The sequence below is a fragment of the Scomber scombrus genome, chromosome 21, assembly GCF_963691925.1.
Source record: "Scomber scombrus chromosome 21, fScoSco1.1, whole genome shotgun sequence".
Taxonomy (NCBI): domain Eukaryota; kingdom Metazoa; phylum Chordata; class Actinopteri; order Scombriformes; family Scombridae; genus Scomber; species Scomber scombrus.
Window position 1 is genome coordinate 2,655,733 of NC_084990.1, and position 20,085 is coordinate 2,675,817.

Genomic DNA, 20,085 nt, shown 5'->3' on the forward strand with positions numbered 1-20,085 from the left:
CACACACACACACACACACACACACACACACACACACACACACACACACACACACACACACACACACACACACACACACACAAACATCCAACAGAGAACACAGGAAGCACTGGAAAAAACAAATGTGTGCGGTTGAGATGATGACCCTTGTTACTTTGCCAGGTTATTTATTCTGGAAAGTAACATTTATATATGAAATAAAATTCATAAATTGCTCAACTCTTGAGTGAACACTCAAAGCTACAAGCAGAGCTTTCACATTAATTCTATTACCACACAATGTTTCCATGTTCTTCTACATCTGACCAATACATGAATGAAATCATCACTATTCCTCTGTGTGTGATCATCAGGCCACTGACCACACATTCCTCCAGAAGTGCCACTACCACCATGGGAACAGCCCCTACTATGCCAAGCCCAAGAACCCACTGCCAGTCTTCACTGTCTATCACTATGCTGGAGCTGTCACCTATCAGGTATCAGGCACAGCACACTGACATATAGTGTATCTGTACAATATATTTGTATCTATGTTTAAATAGAATATTACCGTCTTTTTCCAGGTCCATAATTTCCTCAATAAAAATCATGACCAGTTCAGGACAGAAGTGGTAGAGCTTTTTGCCAGGAGTCGCCTAAAGGTGAACCAACTACGCACATACAGGGTGCTGATAATATCTGTTATTATGTTCATTAACCACATTACATAATCACACATGCCATTCAGAGTGTTTTTACAAACCCAACTAAAAGATCGTTTTACAAAATGATGGACAAGAGTAGAAGCAAGTTGAATGTTAATCAGTTTTTAATGTTCCCTGGAAATTCAGTGTAACTCAGTTCCACTGTGTTGTATTAGTGTCTCTTTATTCTCTTGTGTTTGGACCATCAGAATGGGTTTCTTATGCTGTGCTGTGTTGGGCTCTCTCATATGGAAATACACTACATTCACCAAACAGACAAAAACTGAGTTCTGTATGTCATAATTATGACTTAGCATTCTCATATTATCCCATAATTATGTGACAAGCATCTTGTAGTTATGTTTTCCCGTAATAACGAGAATCAGGTCTTTTAACTGTAGAATCTTTTCTTGTAATAACAGGATAAGGATCATCTTTTTTCATTATCTAAGAGACACACATCTCGTAATAATGACAACTTTCTCGTAACTATAAGGTATTAAGTTATAAATATGAGACATCAATTGTATTCTCTCATCTTTTATCGTAATTAAATTATGAGATACAGACCTCAGAATTATAGCATCTTTTCTTGTCATTCTTAATTAATTTAACCTTTATTTACAGGAATGTCTCTTAAGATATATTGTCTCTTTTGCAAGAGAGACCTGGCCAAATGGCAATGAGGGGTATAATACAGCCCCATTAAAAAAAATTGTATATATGAATATTTCATTGTTTACAAGATGCAGATTTCCTAATTATAAATAGTTTTCTCATAATTATGAAACATGTATTGTTTCTTTAGAGAATGCAATGCATTTCTGTACACTTACCCACCATAATATATAAAAAACTATTCACACAAAAAATTATGGAAGTTTAAATGTAGTGTTCTAAAAATGAACACAAATAATCCGTTTTGGGGGTATTTTATATAAACATAAATATAAGTTATTGGTCTCTCCAAACTCACATCAGTAAAGGTTTTTGAATCAACACATGCACACACATGAACTCAATGAAACAAGCACATAAAAAACATGTTTCCTTTGTATGGTTCCATTTGTCAGATGGTGTCGGAGTTGTTCCGGAAGGTTCAGGACGGTTACATCCAGCAGAGAGAGCTGGGCTGGAGAGGGAAAGGCCTCCGCCAGCAGCCCTCTACTGCTGCCTCACATTTCCTACAGTCCCTTTCTGAACTCACCACCCGCCTGGAGAGGTACCAACACACTGACCACACTGGCTGTCACACAGCTGTCATTACCAATGCTGAGGGATCTCTAATACTCGGCACAACTTGGCATGTTAAAGCTTGTTATGTAAATCAGTGCAGTATGGTTAGACTCAGTGTGGCCAAAAGTGCCAATGGAAAAACCGTATAAGGAAGGACGGCTTCTTAACTCTTATTACTATTTTCTTTATCTTATGTGTTCTATGTTATTAATACTGCCTAATATAACCAGCAAAAGATGTTATTTCACTGCATGTGTTTAGAATCAAACAGCTGTGGTTTGTGGAGAACGAGGGTTTAGTAAATGTCATGGAACACATCATTTGGTGTGAATCATCACTGAGAGCAGTTCTATAACAGACTTTACGAGATGAAACATTACACAGTTACTTAGATACATGTCAACCACATGCATACCAGTCGTTCTGTTGGGTAACTGTTGGTTCTTTTAAGATATTTCTACAGTTCTACCACTTCAAACTGCTAATGAATGCTGCTCAGCCTTCCTGGAGTTGGAGGCAGGTCTGAGGTTAAACCCGTTTCCTGATGAGTCACCTGTGTCCCTGTTTTTTCTTTAAACCCAGATGCAAAACCACTTTCATCCGTTGTCTGAAGCCAAACTATGTCAAGGTAACACCAGATCCTTAAGGTGATTCATAGCTAGTAACATAATAATAGCTGATAATGTACTCCTGTTCTTTGTCAGCTTCCTGGGATCTTTGACGTGGACTATGTGTCAGCCCAGCTGAGGCATGCTGGGATGCTGGAGACCATTCACATCAGGAAAGAGGGTTTCCCTATCAGGATTCAGTACTCTCTCTTCGTTGAGAGGTGTGGACTAATATACACAGTGCCTGACTGATACTAATACTTCATTATTATGTTCTAACACCCTTTTTATGCTCTAATGAAGGAGGTTTCCCATTGTTGTCCCCTTTTTCTTCTTGCTGTCTCTCAAACCTGCTGATCTGTTCCATCATTGGCTACATATTTGAAGGATGTTCAAAGTACTGAACTTCAGCAATCCATGAGCTGATCCAATGTAGCAAACTCAAGCTCAATCCAACCCTAAACCTTCAACGTCCACTCTGCTTGCAATTGTGCATTCCTGTGGAGGGTTCATCAAATTAAAAAATAAATATGGTTGACAAATTAACAACAGTTCCATGAAAAGACCAGTAAGCGGTTTCCACTGGAGGAAGAAACTTTTGAGGAACTATATCTGCATCTGGATCTACAGAGAGTTTAAACAAATTGGAAGCACACAAGTAGAAACTACTTAGAGGAAGATTTATGTCTTCAGTAGGAACCAGTGGGCTTGGTGCTGAGTGTTACGGACAGTAAGTCATAAAGTATTGAGAGACAGACTAACTTATCATTGGTTTTGGTCTTTTCATGGCAGTTGTTGACAGTAAGAAAAATGTAGATTGACACCAGATTGCTCCTTAAAAAGCCATCCCAATTAAGTAAGGAGTTGACTTTGATGGTCAGTCTTACCAAATGCCACTAAACCCTCAGCTGAAGCTCCAGTGGTGAAGAAAGAAGGAAACACATCACACAAATAAAGCTTTCTGGAAACTTTTCTTATCCATAATCTCTGTAGTGTTTATATGCAAAATCATAGAGAGGTGAAATTTGAATGAAAAGGGAAAATGACTGTGGTGTCAGAGACGAAGAGAAGATATTTCCACTGATAGTGAAAGCAAAGATGTTTGGGTTAATCACAGTGGACAGATGAATGTGGAAATTCTGTTTTAAAACATTAGTACGAAATTGAAAATGACACAGCCTTTGGGAAAAAATTACACGGAAATAGTTTCTGTCTGGATGTGAAAGTGCTGTGTAGAGTCGCTCATTAAACACAGTATGAATTACTTGTGAGCTACTGATTTCAATCAAATGCTGTCATTTCTGTCACTGTAATCACTGTAATGCATCATTTAGGAAAAATCTGACACACATTATACTGTAAAAGTAGAATTCTAGCCAGGAAACGTAATGCTAGCACCAAGCTAACAAAGGTCGGAGGGTAGAGGCTCACCATTGACCCCGTGAAGGCAAATCATGCTGTCTTTAGCAATTCCTGAGTGGTATGTCGGATGTTTGTTAGCTTAACACTCAAATTGAGGACATGAAGTAAAATGAATTCTATGGAGCACAGGCTTGTGGCTTTCAGTTTTGGCTTCCACCGTCTCACACTGTTTTCTCAAAATGTCGGTTTGTTGTTGGAGCCACATGTAACATCTCAGCCCAGAAATACATCTAGCAGTCTGCTAATATTTGACTAAATTACACTGAACTAGAGTTTTGTAGATTTTAACCTTTATTTTCAAGGCATTTGACTAAATTATTCAGATAGCTGATTCTACATCAGTGGTCACCAACCCTGCTCCTGGAGAGCTACTGCCCTGTATATTTTAGGTACCTCCTCACCTCCTCACACACCTGATTCTAATAATGAACTTGTTGGTTGGTTTTTGTGTTTGATTTCATCCCATTTGGCCAATAGAAAATTCTTTCAATTGAAGACTACAGAAATATGTTTTCCTATCAATGTGTGTGACAAATTGATAACACTGGGTAGTGAGAGCAGGCATGTATTTGAAAGGGGCTTCTGGACAGGTTCATGATGTTCAGACCCTCCTGTTCGCATTGTTGGTCAAATAGAATTCTCTTGGTGGACCTTTTGTCCCACTGGCATCTCCTTTTCCATGATGTCCATGATGTCCATGAGCTGGATTTATGCCAGCACCACAAATCAGTGACATTATTCACATTGTCTGTATTTAGAGAGCTTGGAGGCAACCTGTATTTCTGTTTGACAGGTATGGTGTGTTGCTGCCCCAACGCTCCAGCGAGGTGACGGACAGAGAGCATACTTTGGCTCTGTTGGACATGGTCGGTGCAGAAGAGGGACAGTACCAGCTGGGACTCACCAAGGTGCCAAACTGCTTATTCATGCTGCTAATTAGTCAAGTAAGTAAAGCTTTTAATGTATTTGTCATTTTCTATGTGTATTTGTTTGTTTTAGGTGTTCCTCAAAGAACTTCTGTACCAGCAGCTGGAGGAGAAGTGGAGCAGCACTCAGACCTGGGCTGCTGTCACCATCCAGAGGAACATTAGGGGCTTCCTCTGCAGGAGGAACTTCAGGTTCTTCAAACAGAAAGCCATCGTTATCCAGAGCCACATCAGAGGACACCAGGCCAGGTACAGATACAGAGCAGAGGGAGACGAGAGAGAAGAGTCGATAAAAGCTGAGGCAAAATCTCTGCATCCAGGAGAAGATGTAGTCATAATTCAAGAACTACAGATCGTTTTCCAAACTATCACCTCAGAGTAAACATGAAGACTGTCTGAGGTGATTTTTTTTTATTATTAGTACTTAAATTAAAGTGTTTTAATTTTTAGTTGAAGAAGATATTGGTAAAAAGAAAGAAATGACAGAAAAATTAATCAAAGAAAGATTGTATTAAAGAATCATTCAAATCAAGGAGGGAAAGAAAGAACAAGGGAAACAAATGTTTCAGAAATAAAAGAATGAGAGACAGAAAAAAACAAAGAAAGACAGAAGGAGGCATGACATGACAGAAGAAAAGCAAGGAAGAAAGAATAGATTAAAATAGGAAAAAAGAAAAAAACATACACTTGCTAAAAACCTAACAACACAAGCAACCCAGAAAATGATACTTTCTCCATTGTCTCCATGAGAAACTTTCCATGTTGTGAACAATTCATTATTTAACCCCACATTTCTCAATTTCAAGAAACTGGAGGAAGAAACTTTTGAGTAACTATATCTGCGTCTGGATCTAGAGAGAGTGTAAACAAATTGGGAGCACACAAGTAGAAACTACTTAGAGGAAGATTTATGTCTTCAGTAGGAAGGAGTGGGCTTGGTGCTGACTGTTTGTTGGTTTCTGTCTCTGAAACATTTGTATCCCTTTTTCTTCCTTCTTTCTTTTCCTCCTTTCTTTCCTTGCTTTTAATTCTTTTCTTTTCTGTCTTGCATTCAGGACTATATACACATTCATGCTCACTATCTACTAGCTCTCAATTCTAAAAAAGAAAAAGGTTGAGCGTGGGAAATACAGATTGATCACGTACATGTCCGATTAGTAATAGATTCATCTAATCTTAATCATCCCTGTCAGAAATGTATTTGGACCCTCAACCATTCTTCACTGGTCTTAATAAGGATTCGAGCAGCAGCTTTCTAAAAAAACAGCATGTTTCGGATACTTTCTCACACTGAGAGATGAAATGTTCTGGATGGAATCTTCACACGTTGATAATTCAAGCCCCTGGAGGTTGGGGTTGAGGGGTTATAATTATTTTTGTCCTCTTCTTTCATTTTAGGAATATCAGCACACACACTGGCCTGAAGAACTGTAGATTTAGTGAGAATAATTATGACTCAACTGGCCTGAATATTATAAATATATATATATATATATATAAATTTTAAACAAACCAACACAGAACCTTGCCCATTGTGTTAGAGGGTCCAATATCAATATATAAACACTACTGTTGTTTTTTCTACGATTTGATTTCACCAAACGTTTCACCAAACTTAAACGTTCAACAACGGTAGAACTTTAATACGGGCGTGCACGGGCATATTCCAAGATGACAATGCCAGGATTCATCGGGCTCAGATAGTGACAGAGTGGTTCAGGTAGAACGAGACATCATTTTCACACATGGATTGGTCACCACAGAGTCCAGACCTTAACCCCATTGAGAATCTTTGGGATGTGCTGGAGAAGGCTGTGCACAGTGGTCCGACTCTCCATCATCAATACAAGATCTTGGTGAAAAATGAATTGACGGAAATAAATCTTGTGACATTGCAGAAGCTTATCGAAACAATGCCACGGTGAATGCGTGCCGTAATCAAAGCTAAAGGCGGTCCGACAAAATATTAGAGTGTGTGACCTTTTTTTTTTTTTTTTGGTTATGTTCTAGGTTAGCAAGTTGGTGTGTAGGCATTACGTGGATAAACATGCGCTCCACTTACAACATGTACCTATATACATCCCCACATATCTTTCTCAACTGAGGTGCAGTGTGTTGGTGTGACATTATCTGCTACAGCTTGCCAAAGTACACTGATACATACACTTCGAAACATGGGTTGGTATCTCTGGTACTACGCTCTAGTGGTTCTCCTCATGCTTTTCTAACACGAGATTAGTTCTGTCTGTTGATGGCTTTACCTCTTGTCAAGCAGTAGGGGGTGCCACATGGCTCCGTTCTAGGATCAATTCTATTTTCTTTTTCCTCCTTGGGCCGCATTATCAAACAGTATGATATTTCATTTCATTGCTACGCTGATGATACTCAGCCGTACTCGTCCTGCAAACCATCTGAATCGGCTAATTTATATAGCCTTTATAATTGCCTAGCTGCTGTTAAGGATTGGATGGCAGCAAATGTTCTTCAGTTTAACTCCTCCAAAACGGAAATCCTTATTATAGGCCCTGAGTTCACTCATGGCCAGGTTCTGCCTACTCTTGGCTCTCTCGACGCTCAGCATGTAGTACCCACTGTTAAAAACCTAGTTATTTTAAATCAGAACCTCACTCTCCAGTCTCATGTTAAAAGGCTAGCTCAGTTGTCTTTTTTTGAATTACATTATTTCTCTAAATTATCTTCAAGGAGTGATTCATGCTTTTATCACTTCTCGTCTGTGTAATTGTAATGCAGCGTTTAATGCTATGGCCAAAAAATGATTTCACTGCTTCAGGGTTTCTAAAATGCAGCTGCCAGACTTTTAACCGAATTATGAAAGCATGATCATATCTTCCTGTCGCTGGCTGCCTGTTTGTTTTAGAAATTGATTTTAAAATTTTACTTTTGATCTTTAAGACCCTTATTTAAGTTTATTATCATCATTATTATTGAGTCTTAACAATGGTAACACCAATAGATAGTCATGGGGCACTGCAGTTATTACTGGAATGCACAATAATATTTTTAATTTTTAATCTGCTCTTTCCTTCGTTTTTAACATTAAAATGTTTTGTATATGTTCTTATTTATCTATGTATGTGTTTTTGTGAGCTACTGGACATCTGAATGTCCCCTAAGGGGATGAATAAAGTATATCTATCTATCTATCTATCTATCTATCTATCTATCTATCTATCTATCTATCTATCTATCTATCTATCTATCTATCTATCTATCTATCTATCTATCTATCTATCTATCTATCTATCTATCTATCTATCTATCTATCTGTGATGAAGGTACTGTGCATTAGTTGGCTTAAACGTTTGACATTTCATAGAGATAAGGTTAGTGAGTGATGTACACATGTGGAGCAGTGTATATTTATGTGTGACTGCCCCCTCTTGTCCCATAGGAAGTACTACAAGCGTCTGAAGCAGTCTTTCACCCAGTTCTGGGCTGTGATGATGATAACCAGGAACACCATCAAGAGACGCCATTGGAGGAAGGTAGATATGACAGAGAGAGACTGTGGAGTTCTTTGCTGAGTTTCTTGGCAACCACATGTTTGCTGAGTTTATTGTGCTATAAATCGTTGCTCTGGGTGCGATACAGCAGTTTAACAGCATAGGGTCTGTGATAGGAAGACAAAAGTTCAACACCCATAAATTAATGTTTGGGGTCAAAGTGTAGTTTTCTACTCAGAGCTTCCTTCTTTAATTTCCTCTCAAATCACTGTACCAGTTGAGATGTCTGTATGTGTTTGTTGTCTGTAAACACAATTTCAGACTGAAATTCTACCTTAAAATGGCATCAGTAAAATAAAAACATTTGTCTTTAGTGGCATCTAGATTTCAATATAGTTTAACAATTTACAATTTCATTTAAGATGTATTTGTCCAGGTTCTAAGACACCTGTCTGAAATGACTGCCTTTGAGTAAAGAATGAGGTAAATGGAATTCTGGAAAAGTTCAGAATTGTAATTTAAAGCTGCGGAGATCAATACATTTTACATTTTAAAAAAAGACCAAATGACTACATGTATAGCTGTAAAGCAACGGGTTGTAGCCCCTTTTAGCTCATTGTTTTGGTTTTATTACCTGTGAATTCATCAACCACATCAAAAACAAGTGGCCAAAAATCAATGATATAGCTTTAACAAATTAAACAGCAACAGGTGTTTAAAGAATTTGTACACGTTACTCTGGATGATCATTGGAACTACCTAAGAAATAGTTCCTATGGACACCAGGACAATGTTGGTGTTGATTTTTTAAATGTAATTTTTCATCAAGCACCAAGTGAAATTCCTCAGAGACAGATATCGTGTAATTTGGCTGACCCAACCCTTTCATATCTTTGAGTTTTCCCTTTATTAACATATATATTTGGATATAATGCTTTTGTTAAATTTGTTGTAGACTATGTGAATTGTAGTCTGTGTTGAAAAGTTGAAATGTGGGGTGTCCTTCATTTAAGGACAGATCCTCAACAAAAGTGTCCAGAGAAATCATGAAATCCTGCTCAAAACATTTTCCTCTGAAGACCATTGTTTAGCTCCTGTAGGCTAATACAATGAAACATGAAAAATGAAAGCAACAGAGTTAAATGTACGATTGATGGTACTTGTTGTGCTCTTAAACACTCTTATACAATCTGGGTGTGTTCATCATTGCCACCAACTTCCTTGACATTTGATCACAGCCATATTATAGAATTCCATTTGTTTCCTTTAACTAGCTCCCTTATCTTGCTTTAATAATGCCACTTGGGTGCATGCATGAACACACACACACATACACACATACACACATACACACATACACACGCCCTGCTTACACCTCAGTCACACTTCACTCTTGGACTTCACCCCCTCTCAGTGTAATTTGAAGCAGCCTACTGTAACCTCAGTCTCAGACTTCCAACTCCTCAGCTCTAACAGGTAGGCTGCTTTTCTTTTCCTCTTACCTCCTGCATCAGATCGGTTATAGCAAAGTATGTTTTCAGTCCTTTATTTGACTTGAGGAATAGTTGGAACAGTGAAAATAGTGCAAGGTAGGGAGTGTGGTAAAGGAAACTATCAGGTATCAAAACAGTCCTGTTGGTCCTATGTTTCATCTCATCTTTTTCTGTTCTTGTCTCGTCTGTAAACACGCTGAACACACTATTTTCTTCTTTTTCTAAAACCTTTCAAACTAAAGGAGTGTTAGTTTCTTTGGTGTTATCGTTTTATGAGGCTTGGACTATGAACAGTGGACAGGACAGGCTCCTGCTCACAGGCTGCCTATGTCAGCTGCTCTGTCAAGCCTAGCTGGACTCCTCATGAGTTTTAGTAAGTCTTCAGAAACACTAAGATTTGGATTAAGTTTGACAGTTCAATCACTACCTTTGTATTTACTTGGGTTTACATGGGTCTGTCAGTATTTACAGTCAGCATTCATGTTATGAGGAGCACCACTCAGCCTGTAAAGACAATTGTTTCATATCTTTCGTGTCATTGAGAAAACCCTAAATGATCTCAGAGTGGGCTCGTAGAAAATCAGAAAGCCTGTGTTAAAAATTGTGGATGTGGAATTTGAAAAACACTGGTATTCACCAGGCAGAGGGGGTTTAACAAAAGATGCCAGAGAGTTTTGCTAGAGAGCATTGTGGGAAATGTAGTCTAAGGTTTTTGGGGCTTAATTTATAATCAAGACTAAAATCCAGAGTCTGTGGGCCTCTGTAGCTTTGATTTTGACCTTTCTTTTTTAAATCTGTCTCTCATGATTCCCCAAACTTCTTATATAATAATACACAACAGTAATAAAGTATATTGATATAGCCCTTATCAAAATATGTTATTACAAGTGCTTTACATGGCAGGCATAAGGAAGTGACACAATTCAAATGGAAACAGTGAGAAATATAGATTAAATAGTAAGAACAAGGGACGAAATAACATACTAAACACATAAACATTTATATGTACAGTATACATACATTCTCACATATAAACATATACAACACATACATTTACCTAGCAATGTATTGGAAACCCCTGTGTTATCAAATGCAACAGATCTGGGATCAATAATACTTTTTGAAAGTTTATACATTTTCAGTTTTCACTGACATTGTCAGAAAGGTGATAATTCTACTTTATGTTTATTATTGAGGTTGTTGGTGATGTACTGGAGTGCTCTATTTTGAAAAGTGTACCTAATATTTTGCCCTCCTCATGTATGTTAATGGGGTTGACAAATGATTGAAGTACAATATTAAATCCACCTTAACTAAATCTAATTAAATAAAGATTTTAATTGTTAATCAGATATTGAGTCATTTGGTTTCATCTTGTGAGGACCATAAATGTCTGCGCACAACAGTCATGGCAATTATTGTGTAGTTACAGTTATTATAGTCTGGACAGGGTTTCCTCTGGATGCTAAACTTTTCTCTTTGTCTTTATCCAGCAACATTATGTTAGATTGAACTTGAACCTCTAAATGACCTGTAACTGTGAAAACTCAATCTGTGAGTGGCCTAGATGAAAAGTCAGGGGATACATTAGGAAACATTTTCTGGGATGACTGATGACTGCTTAAAACCAAATTTGATATCAATCAATATATTAGATGGCTAAGATATTCCACTAGATAAGTGATAATATTGATGCTGTTGTGACGTTAGTCATGGGATCATTAACACCATCAGGAGGAATGTTTGTACCTCATTTTATGGCAGCCTATCCAGTAATTGTTGAGATAACACAGCAAAAGTCAAATGCATTAGCAGGGATTTGCACTGTATCAAAACATTGTTGCTGTTTTCACTAATGAATACGGAGCCAGAGGGTGTGTTTGAATGAATGATGACTGGTGACACACTTGTTTGATTTGGGAGGGTCAGCTCTTGTAAATCCCCTGGTGTAGAGGCAGAGCAGGGTTGGGCAGCGCTGTGTGTTTGTAGAATTCTGAGTTATTTGATAACCTGAGTGAATATTGAAGTGAGGCCATGATAAAAGAACACGTTATGTATTGATGTGAACACACGCCCATGTTTAATCTGAGCCGCATACCTCACTTTTGTTTACAGTTTTAACATCAGGCATGTGTCCAGCAGAATAAGCAATAAATCCCTAGGACAAGTTTGTTAAAGTACGAGGCGTGGAAAATATTTTTAAAAATGGCCGACTTCCTGTTGGAGTGACGTCATGTGTCCATGAGACTTTTTAGTGCGTCTTTACACAATACATGTGTTTACCGAATTTCGTTTGTCTACGTCAATCTGAGTCGAGGGGCTCGATTTTTGAAATTTTCTAGGGGGCGCTATTGAGCCATTTTGCGACCGCCTTTGACGAACGCTATGAAATATAACATTTTTCGCCAGGCCTGGCTTGCGTGCAGAATATGGTGACTTTTGGGGCACGTTTAAGGGGGCAAATAGGCCGTCGAACTCGTAGAAAAAGTATAATAATAATAATCTTTACAGATACAATAGGGCCTCGCACTGTTCAGTGCTCGGGCCCTAAATATACCATGAAGGACAGAGATGAATGGGGTGGTGTGGATCATAACCATAATCATATCTGAGTGATGCTGTCCTTCTGTGTTGAGGTAACTGTAAACTTCCTTATAAAAAAGCGGACTCTCTGGACTTAGAACTGTGTGGCTTGTTGTACAAGGCGGAGCAACAACACTGTGGGTGTTGCAGGAGTATAAAAGAGGACATGTGTCTAAGAATAGGTCTGATTGAACACACACACAGGCAGAGATGAGGGAGTGTTGAGCGTACCTGTGTAATAAGAGGATAACTCACCTGAGGAGTTACCCAGTGATTCAGCAACAAGATTCAGGTGAAGGACACTAAATCAAGGATGAATACGACTTTGAAATGATGAAATAAAATCATCGATCATTCACTAACTGGTCATGTATGTCTTCATTTTTTAGGAATTACAGGAGAGGAACAAAGTAAAGGAAGTCACAAAGACAAAGTCTCCCTCTCCAAGAATGGTAAGGCAACAACAGAATGACTGATCTAATCCTGTATGAAAGAAATCCTTCAAATCCTTCATCAAAAAATTTAAAACCTGCCTCATATAGAAGTATCCACCTTGCTCACTTTCCTCTGTAATATGTTGTTTTCCTGTCAGGATGTGGGGATGTTAGAGATCCCTGCTGAGCTGGCAGCCAGACTCCGCAGCGCATCAGGTGAGCTTTACAAGAAACTAAACCAGAGAGATGATTTGATAACACTATCTGTAATACATATAAAAACAATGATGTCACTTTGTAACACCACCCTGTGATTTATCAGTTTGTGATTGTTGTTTTGTTTCTGGCCTGCAGGGCGGCAGTATGCATTAGGAGTCACAGAGGTAGCGCCTCCACAGGTGAAGGCAAGACACCAGCTCTCCCTGCCTCTGGATATAGACAGATACCCATTTTCTCGCTATGCCAAGTCTGTATTAAAGGTGAGCAACACACACACACACACACACACACACACACACACACACACACACACACACACACACAAAAATCAGTGGTGGAAAGTAACTAAGTATAGTCTTCAATTAGTGTCCTTAAGTATAATGGTAATAACTCATAATATATGAGGTACATGAGTATTTCCATGCGATGCTACTTTATACTTCCACTTTACTACATCTCAGAGGGAAATATTGTACTTTCTACTCCACTACATTTATTTGACAGCTTTAGTTACTTTTCAGATGCAGATTTGACAAAATGGATAATATAACAAGCTTTTAAAATTCAACACATTGTTAAAGATGAAACCAGTGGAGAAAAAGTTCAAAGATTGTGCACTTCTCCCATTAATCATCTCACCACCCCTCACATTTATCTCCTGACCCTTTGGAGGGGCCCCACCCCTAGGTTGGGAACCACTAGACTAAACTAGTGTAAACTAGCTCCACCTCCAGCAGCTCCAACAGTAACATGCTGCTCTAACACTGATGCTTCACTATTAATAATCTAATGATGTCATATATAATAATATATCAGAGGGACCAAACCACTACTTTTACTGTAATACTGCATACTACATCACTCATAATACTGCAGTACTTTTACTGTAATACTGCATACTACATCACTCATAATACTGCAGTACTTTTACTGTAATACTGCATACTACATCGCTCATAATACTACAGTACTTTTACTGTAATACTGCATACTACATCGCTCATAATACTGCAGTACTTTTACTGTAATACTGCATACTACATCGCTCATAATACTGCAGTACTTTTACTGTAATACTGCATACTACATCGCTCATAATACTGCAGTACTTTTACTGTAATACTGCATACTACATCGCTCATAATACTGCAGTACTTTTACTGTAATACTGCATACTATATCACTCATAATACTACAGTACTTTTACTGTAATACTGCATACTACATCAAGCAGTAGTTAAACAGCAGTAGAAAAAAGCAGTAGTTTAGGTTTAAATGTACATAATTATTATGAATACTTATGTATTATGTATTTACTGGATGCAAGACTAAGAGTATTTTTACGTTGCTGTATTGGTACTTTTATTTAAGTAAAGGTGTAAATCCTTAAATGAATCTACTTTAATTACAGTTAAGCAGATGGTTTCCACACACTGAACAGTTCAGAGTTATATTCAGGTATTTGTTGTAAATGAAATAGTTTTTTTGCACTACAGTTTGCTCAGTAAAGCAGAATAATAATACTTAATAAGTGATGAGAACTCAATAGCCAAAGTTATGGAAGTGTCCCCCGAGCAGTAGAGACAATGTTCTGCTGGGGACAGATGGAAGATGTTGTTTTAGTGTTCCTGTTAATGGAAAGTCTGTGTCCACAATGAACTAGCTACTTTTGCTGAATCAGGTTCCCATGGGAACACGTTGAGATGTATTATATAAAAGGGAAAACTCTTTTAACTGGATGAATATTGAAGAATAAATTGAAACTTATTATAACTTGAGTCAAAGCAGAATTACATAGATTAATACAATAAAAAAACAATACTGAAGAACAATAATGAAGAAATTGCTAATTGCTGGTTGATATTGTGTCCTCCTCAGGATACATGGTGCCAGAATCAGGGATACCCCCTCCAGAAATCCCTCACCCCTCTGGAGCCAGAAGATGCCAGAGTTGCCCTGGAGATTTACAAACTGGTATATTGGAATGATTAGATTAGATTGTATTAGATTAGATGTCTTCTCATTCTTTTCATTTATGATTTCCGATCCTTTTTCTCCTCAGATCTTGCGGTTTACAGGTGAGTCAGACATGAGCAGCGTGCATGAGCAGATATTGGGTAACTACATAGTGGAAAAGGGCCAGAGCCGACCGGCCCTGAGGGACGAGATCCTGGCCCAGCTGACTTACTACACGTGGGACATGACTGAAGCACAGGGCAGCCGGAGGGGCTGGCTGCTGCTCGCCAGCTGCCTCAGTGCCTTCACCCCTTCACCAACACTAGACAAACCCCTGCTCAAGTAGGTGCTACGCTTTGGTTGGCCTTCTATTGCTAGTGGTTCAGTGGAGGGTATGATATGATGTGGTATGATAGGATTAATGATATAAAGTCACACTGTCTGTAACATATGTCAATTATGTTAAAGTGTAAGGTCTTTAGAATTATTTTTATAGTCTTAATTTCTGTGTTATTATTTACATATTTTCTTTATATCTGAGAAACCAGATGGTGAAAGTTTATGCAGTCTATTTGTTTTGCTTTTAGCCCATATGCCTCAGTATCTTTTCTAATGCACCAAAGTCATAAATCTTTAAATTCAGCACACAGTGGCTTTAATACATGTTTTGTTTACAGTAATGGCTGTTAATGAAAGTCATGATGCGTGTTTATTTACTTTTATTAATCCCTCCCATGGTTTGTCTTTTACACTGGATTTGCGTAGAAATTGTTAAAAGACGGTAGGAAAGGTATAAACATGTGTACCGCCACAGGCCTATAGTGTGATTAACCTTCATGTCTGAACAAAGTCTGTACATGACTGAGTCTTCAGTGTTACCTGTCCAGGAATGTTTCTGACCACGGTCCAGGGGAGTACCGTTCACTGTGCCAACACAAACTGCTCACGTCACTGCAGCTTCCAGCCCCCACTGCCCGCATCTTTCCCCCCACCCAGCTAGAGTGGACCGCCAACCAGAGGAAGGGCACCATGCTGCTGGACGTACACACCTTCAATGGTGAGACTAGCAAAAAGTCAAACTCTTCGGGAAAATTAAACTAGATCAAATTAGCTATTAATGACAACACTTTGATAACATCCTATGACATTACAGATGAAAAGCTGTCAACTGAAGTAGAGTCATGGACAACAGGAGAGCAGCTGGCCTCATGGCTTCTGGAGTTCAGGTAGTCATCTACTTTGGAACATACAGTGTATTAGCTTCCCTTTACTTATGAATGTTTCTGCATGTACCTCCTATCTGATTTTCTCTACACATGTTGTTGGTATGTCATAGAGGTGTTTCGGAGGCCACCCAAGGCTGGTCAGTGTCTCTCCTGAATGACGAAGGTTGGTCTGACCTGGCTGGCTCAGACTTTGTCATGGATCTGCTGGCTGGAGCTGAAGCTGAAATGCAGCCACCACCTGGTACCCCCTCCTCTACAAACTCTGACTACGTGTTCAGCAACCAAGGAGACAGGTAACACAGTTAACAAGTGGTTTGTTTTCTGGGCCATTCCAAGTTGTTTTATAGAATTTGCTAACATAGTGAGAATCTGTGCGTGTCTCACTTTGTTCCTCCAGAATGATGGGTATAGATCCATACGAATTCATCCCACCAGCACCTGCCATGCAAGCTCCAGGGCTGCCCCCTTTTGAGGGAAACCCCATGGGAATGAATTATCCACAGGAAGGTAGGTATTGTGTAGTGAAATGTTGAGGCAGTATCAGTATGCTTCAAACAAAATACTTATCAGATAGTCAAACAATTTCAGAAAACCCCCTCATATGGTACCTTTCTGACATCAGACGTAGGGATGCCATCTGACTTTATGACAACAGGCTCTTCACTCCACCTTTGAGTATGACCATTCGGTTCTTTTGCCTTTAGTTGTTTTCAGACATGCATACAAACTAGCTGGTTTGAAGCATACTGAACCCCAGAGGCTTCTACCCCCTTGTCGTGCCTTTGACCTAACATGCACGCAACCTGAGAGTAACCGTGTGCTGCCAGTTTGATGTGTGGAGTTTCCTGTTCGTCCCTTGGGAGTGTATTATTTCCCTGTTCTGCAGGTTGGAATCACTTGTAGCCGCAGGACCAAACTCTGTATCACTCACGCTACAAAACAACCTTCTGCGAGGCTGGTGGTGATAGTCGCCATCCAGTTGGTGGGCCTCTTCTGGCTTTGGTCAGCCCGCTCTTCTCTTGATGTAGGCACTGAGGCAGGTTTTATTTAATGGGTATACAGTAAAACTCTTACACTGTTACACAGTCACATTACTCTAGATTCACTTTCACTCAATTGTGTTCCAAGTGACTGTGCTCACACTGGCTGACCTACAAGGTCAAGTAACTGAGACTGGTGTTCTGAACACACCGGACACAAATGTAATCAGCTGACTCTACATGGTCCCAACTCCAGGCTGCATTAAATCTGGCCAAATCGGACAACTGCTACCAGAGGCCCCTAACCCTTACTGGTCTGTAGTAACTTGATTAACTACAAATGTGTTTGCCATTATGCACCACCACATTAAATATCAAGTGAAATAACAAAGGTTGGGCATTTTTTTCTGATCCTGAGGCCCTGTATTGTAGAGGTAGCCTTCTTCTAAACCTGCTTTGCCAACCACATCTCTGATTTGTTGAGTAAATCAAACCATTTGACCAATCAGCAATGTGAAGACGGGATTAAGAATGGGTACATCATCCTCCTACATAGCTAGTTACCCTGCTATACCCATAAATGAGATTGACACAGCTTTATGTGTTAAAAAAATTACATTTAATACGGCATCATTTTTTGATTATTGTTGAAAAAAACGGCAGTATGTCATTTTTTGGCCACTTGGGAGCAGCATAAAAAGCTGTAAACACAACACTGACAAAAGACCACCTTATAAAGTTGATATAGCAAACATGCTAACAAATAGTTGCCTATTTACACATCCAGTAGCTACATTAGTGTTGATTTGAGGTCGTGTTTCTGGTCTGACAAATATAAGTCCAAGTTTGACTAACTAGCTGCAGTGTTCTCTAGCTAGGTGCTCAAGTAGTGCACTGGTATCTTAGTGGGTTTAAAACAGATGCCTGATATAAAGATGAGAGCCAGTAAATGGCTAATATGAATATGTTGTTAGGCTAAATCCAGACTACATCCATTGTGTTACTCTCATCTCTCTTCCCCTGTTTGTAGGCCGTGGTCAACAGATGGATGCCTACCTTGATGACTTGTTTGATCCTGTGCTGGACCATGGACCCCCGGTCAGTGACATCATCAGATTAATTTTATTATTCAAACTGTGACCTGTGATTAATGTAAAGGTTATGTTTGCCAGTTCCCTAAAAGAGTTAAATATGTAGGGTGAACAGAGTGAGCTCATTGGTCTCTGCTGGATTGTGTGTCTCTGGTTGTATCTTATTACTGAGTGTGTGAAGTCACTGGATTGTATTTCCTGTCGTCATTTCAGTAGATACACTTATCCTGTCTGTCACTCACAATGAAATGTATCACTGTGTGTGTGTTTGTGTGTGTAGGAAATGGACAGAGTGTCTATGCTAAACCGCAGAATGAGAGGTGGAGGAGGGATTGGACCCATGTATGGAGCTGGTAGGAAAACTGGATCTCCTTCTGCATCTCCATGAAACATTCCAAACCATGTAGATTAATTAGTGTACTGTATAGTTGCATTATAAAACATTTTTAAACATCTGTTCTACAACCAAACAGAAGATGTAGACTACATTAACATACATTTTTACATGTCTCATTTGGTCCTTAAAGGTATCAATACTGAGGTGATTAAGTCTCATTTGTGAGGACACACAAACTAGATGCTATATATTAAATGAATAAGTATAATAGTTACACATACACATTTTATTTTTTAATGGGTGACTTCACTTCACAAGTCTAATTTTAAATCAAATGCTTCATTTATTAAACAGTAATTACAACTGATGATTCTGTTTTTCAGGTATGCCTATGACCTATCCTATGGGTAAGTGAGGAGATTGATTTGTCATCAAGAATCAAACTTTTTATGTCCTGCTTTCTTGAGTCCTTTAAATATGAAGTAAGTTCCAGAAAAAGCGTCTCTTTCAGTTTACTAATCTTTATGTCATTATTTGTACCATGTTCAGGAGCTTCGATGCCCATGATGCCAGGTATCTCCTCATTATCATACATTTTGTAGTATCACTTTGTTCATCCAGTAAAATCAGAGTTCCCTCTTTGCTATTAATGTTAAACCCATGTTTTCATAATTCCTACACAGCTATGATGATGCCTCAGGTTCCAGCCATGCCTGACCCCATGCAGCAGATGGCAGTTTCACAGCAAGCCATGATCAACCAGCAAGCCGCTCTCTTGGTGAGACCCAGCACACTTACGATGCTATCCTTATAACATTATGGCCCACTGGTGTGCCACAGGACTCAATTTTAGGTCCATTGTTATTTTATTTTCAGTATACATGCTTATAATTTGTAAACATGAAATGAAGTATTGTTTCTATGCAGATGACACCCAGCTTTATGTGTGGATAACACCGGTTGACACAAGCAGTCTAACTAAACTTACACACTGCCTGAATGAGATTTAATGTTGGATGTGTAACAATATCCTACTCCTAAATGAGAACCAATCAGAGTTTGTTTTATTTGGCTCATCTGACTCTATCCAGTTGATCCACAATCACCTTGGCAGTCTGTCAGTATACGTTAAACTTGTCAACAGAAAATTGGGAGTACTACTTGATCTTGACTTCAACTTTGATGCTTAAGTCAAGAAAACTATGCAGTCCTGCTTTCTCCACTTAAGAAATATAACCAAAATTAGGTATTTGTTAATCCTTCTCTCTTTAAAAAAAAATCTCTTCCATGCTTTTGTCTCATTGTCTTTGGACTACTGCAATTCTACTTGCTCTAAGCTTGAGTTCTCTTTATCCTCTGGACTTGGTTCAAAATGCAGCAGCAAAGTTTTTAACCAAAAAACACGAGCATAACACCACTATCTT

The 20,085-nt window shown here is 38.8% G+C and overlaps 1 protein-coding gene across 1 annotated transcript in view; it reads left to right on the forward strand.

Moving 5' to 3' along the window:
• The window catches only part of myo15b (myosin XVB), a 50,562-nt gene that overhangs the window by 12,127 nt on the left and 18,350 nt on the right, over nucleotides 1–20,085 (forward strand). The window contains exons 17-38 of the mRNA XM_062443155.1: nucleotides 354–479; nucleotides 567–644; nucleotides 1,760–1,908; nucleotides 2,505–2,550; nucleotides 2,627–2,751; nucleotides 4,746–4,860; nucleotides 4,952–5,127; nucleotides 8,291–8,384; nucleotides 12,808–12,870; nucleotides 13,011–13,068; nucleotides 13,207–13,331; nucleotides 14,950–15,045; nucleotides 15,134–15,369; nucleotides 15,915–16,084; nucleotides 16,181–16,253; nucleotides 16,364–16,546; nucleotides 16,651–16,760; nucleotides 18,264–18,331; nucleotides 18,605–18,677; nucleotides 19,045–19,068; nucleotides 19,211–19,234; nucleotides 19,345–19,439. Coding sequence (XP_062299139.1) covers nucleotides 354–479; nucleotides 567–644; nucleotides 1,760–1,908; nucleotides 2,505–2,550; nucleotides 2,627–2,751; nucleotides 4,746–4,860; nucleotides 4,952–5,127; nucleotides 8,291–8,384; nucleotides 12,808–12,870; nucleotides 13,011–13,068; nucleotides 13,207–13,331; nucleotides 14,950–15,045; nucleotides 15,134–15,369; nucleotides 15,915–16,084; nucleotides 16,181–16,253; nucleotides 16,364–16,546; nucleotides 16,651–16,760; nucleotides 18,264–18,331; nucleotides 18,605–18,677; nucleotides 19,045–19,068; nucleotides 19,211–19,234; nucleotides 19,345–19,439 — 2,307 coding nt within the window. The remainder of the gene's footprint in view (nucleotides 1–353; nucleotides 480–566; nucleotides 645–1,759; nucleotides 1,909–2,504; nucleotides 2,551–2,626; nucleotides 2,752–4,745; nucleotides 4,861–4,951; nucleotides 5,128–8,290; nucleotides 8,385–12,807; nucleotides 12,871–13,010; nucleotides 13,069–13,206; nucleotides 13,332–14,949; nucleotides 15,046–15,133; nucleotides 15,370–15,914; nucleotides 16,085–16,180; nucleotides 16,254–16,363; nucleotides 16,547–16,650; nucleotides 16,761–18,263; nucleotides 18,332–18,604; nucleotides 18,678–19,044; nucleotides 19,069–19,210; nucleotides 19,235–19,344; nucleotides 19,440–20,085) is intronic.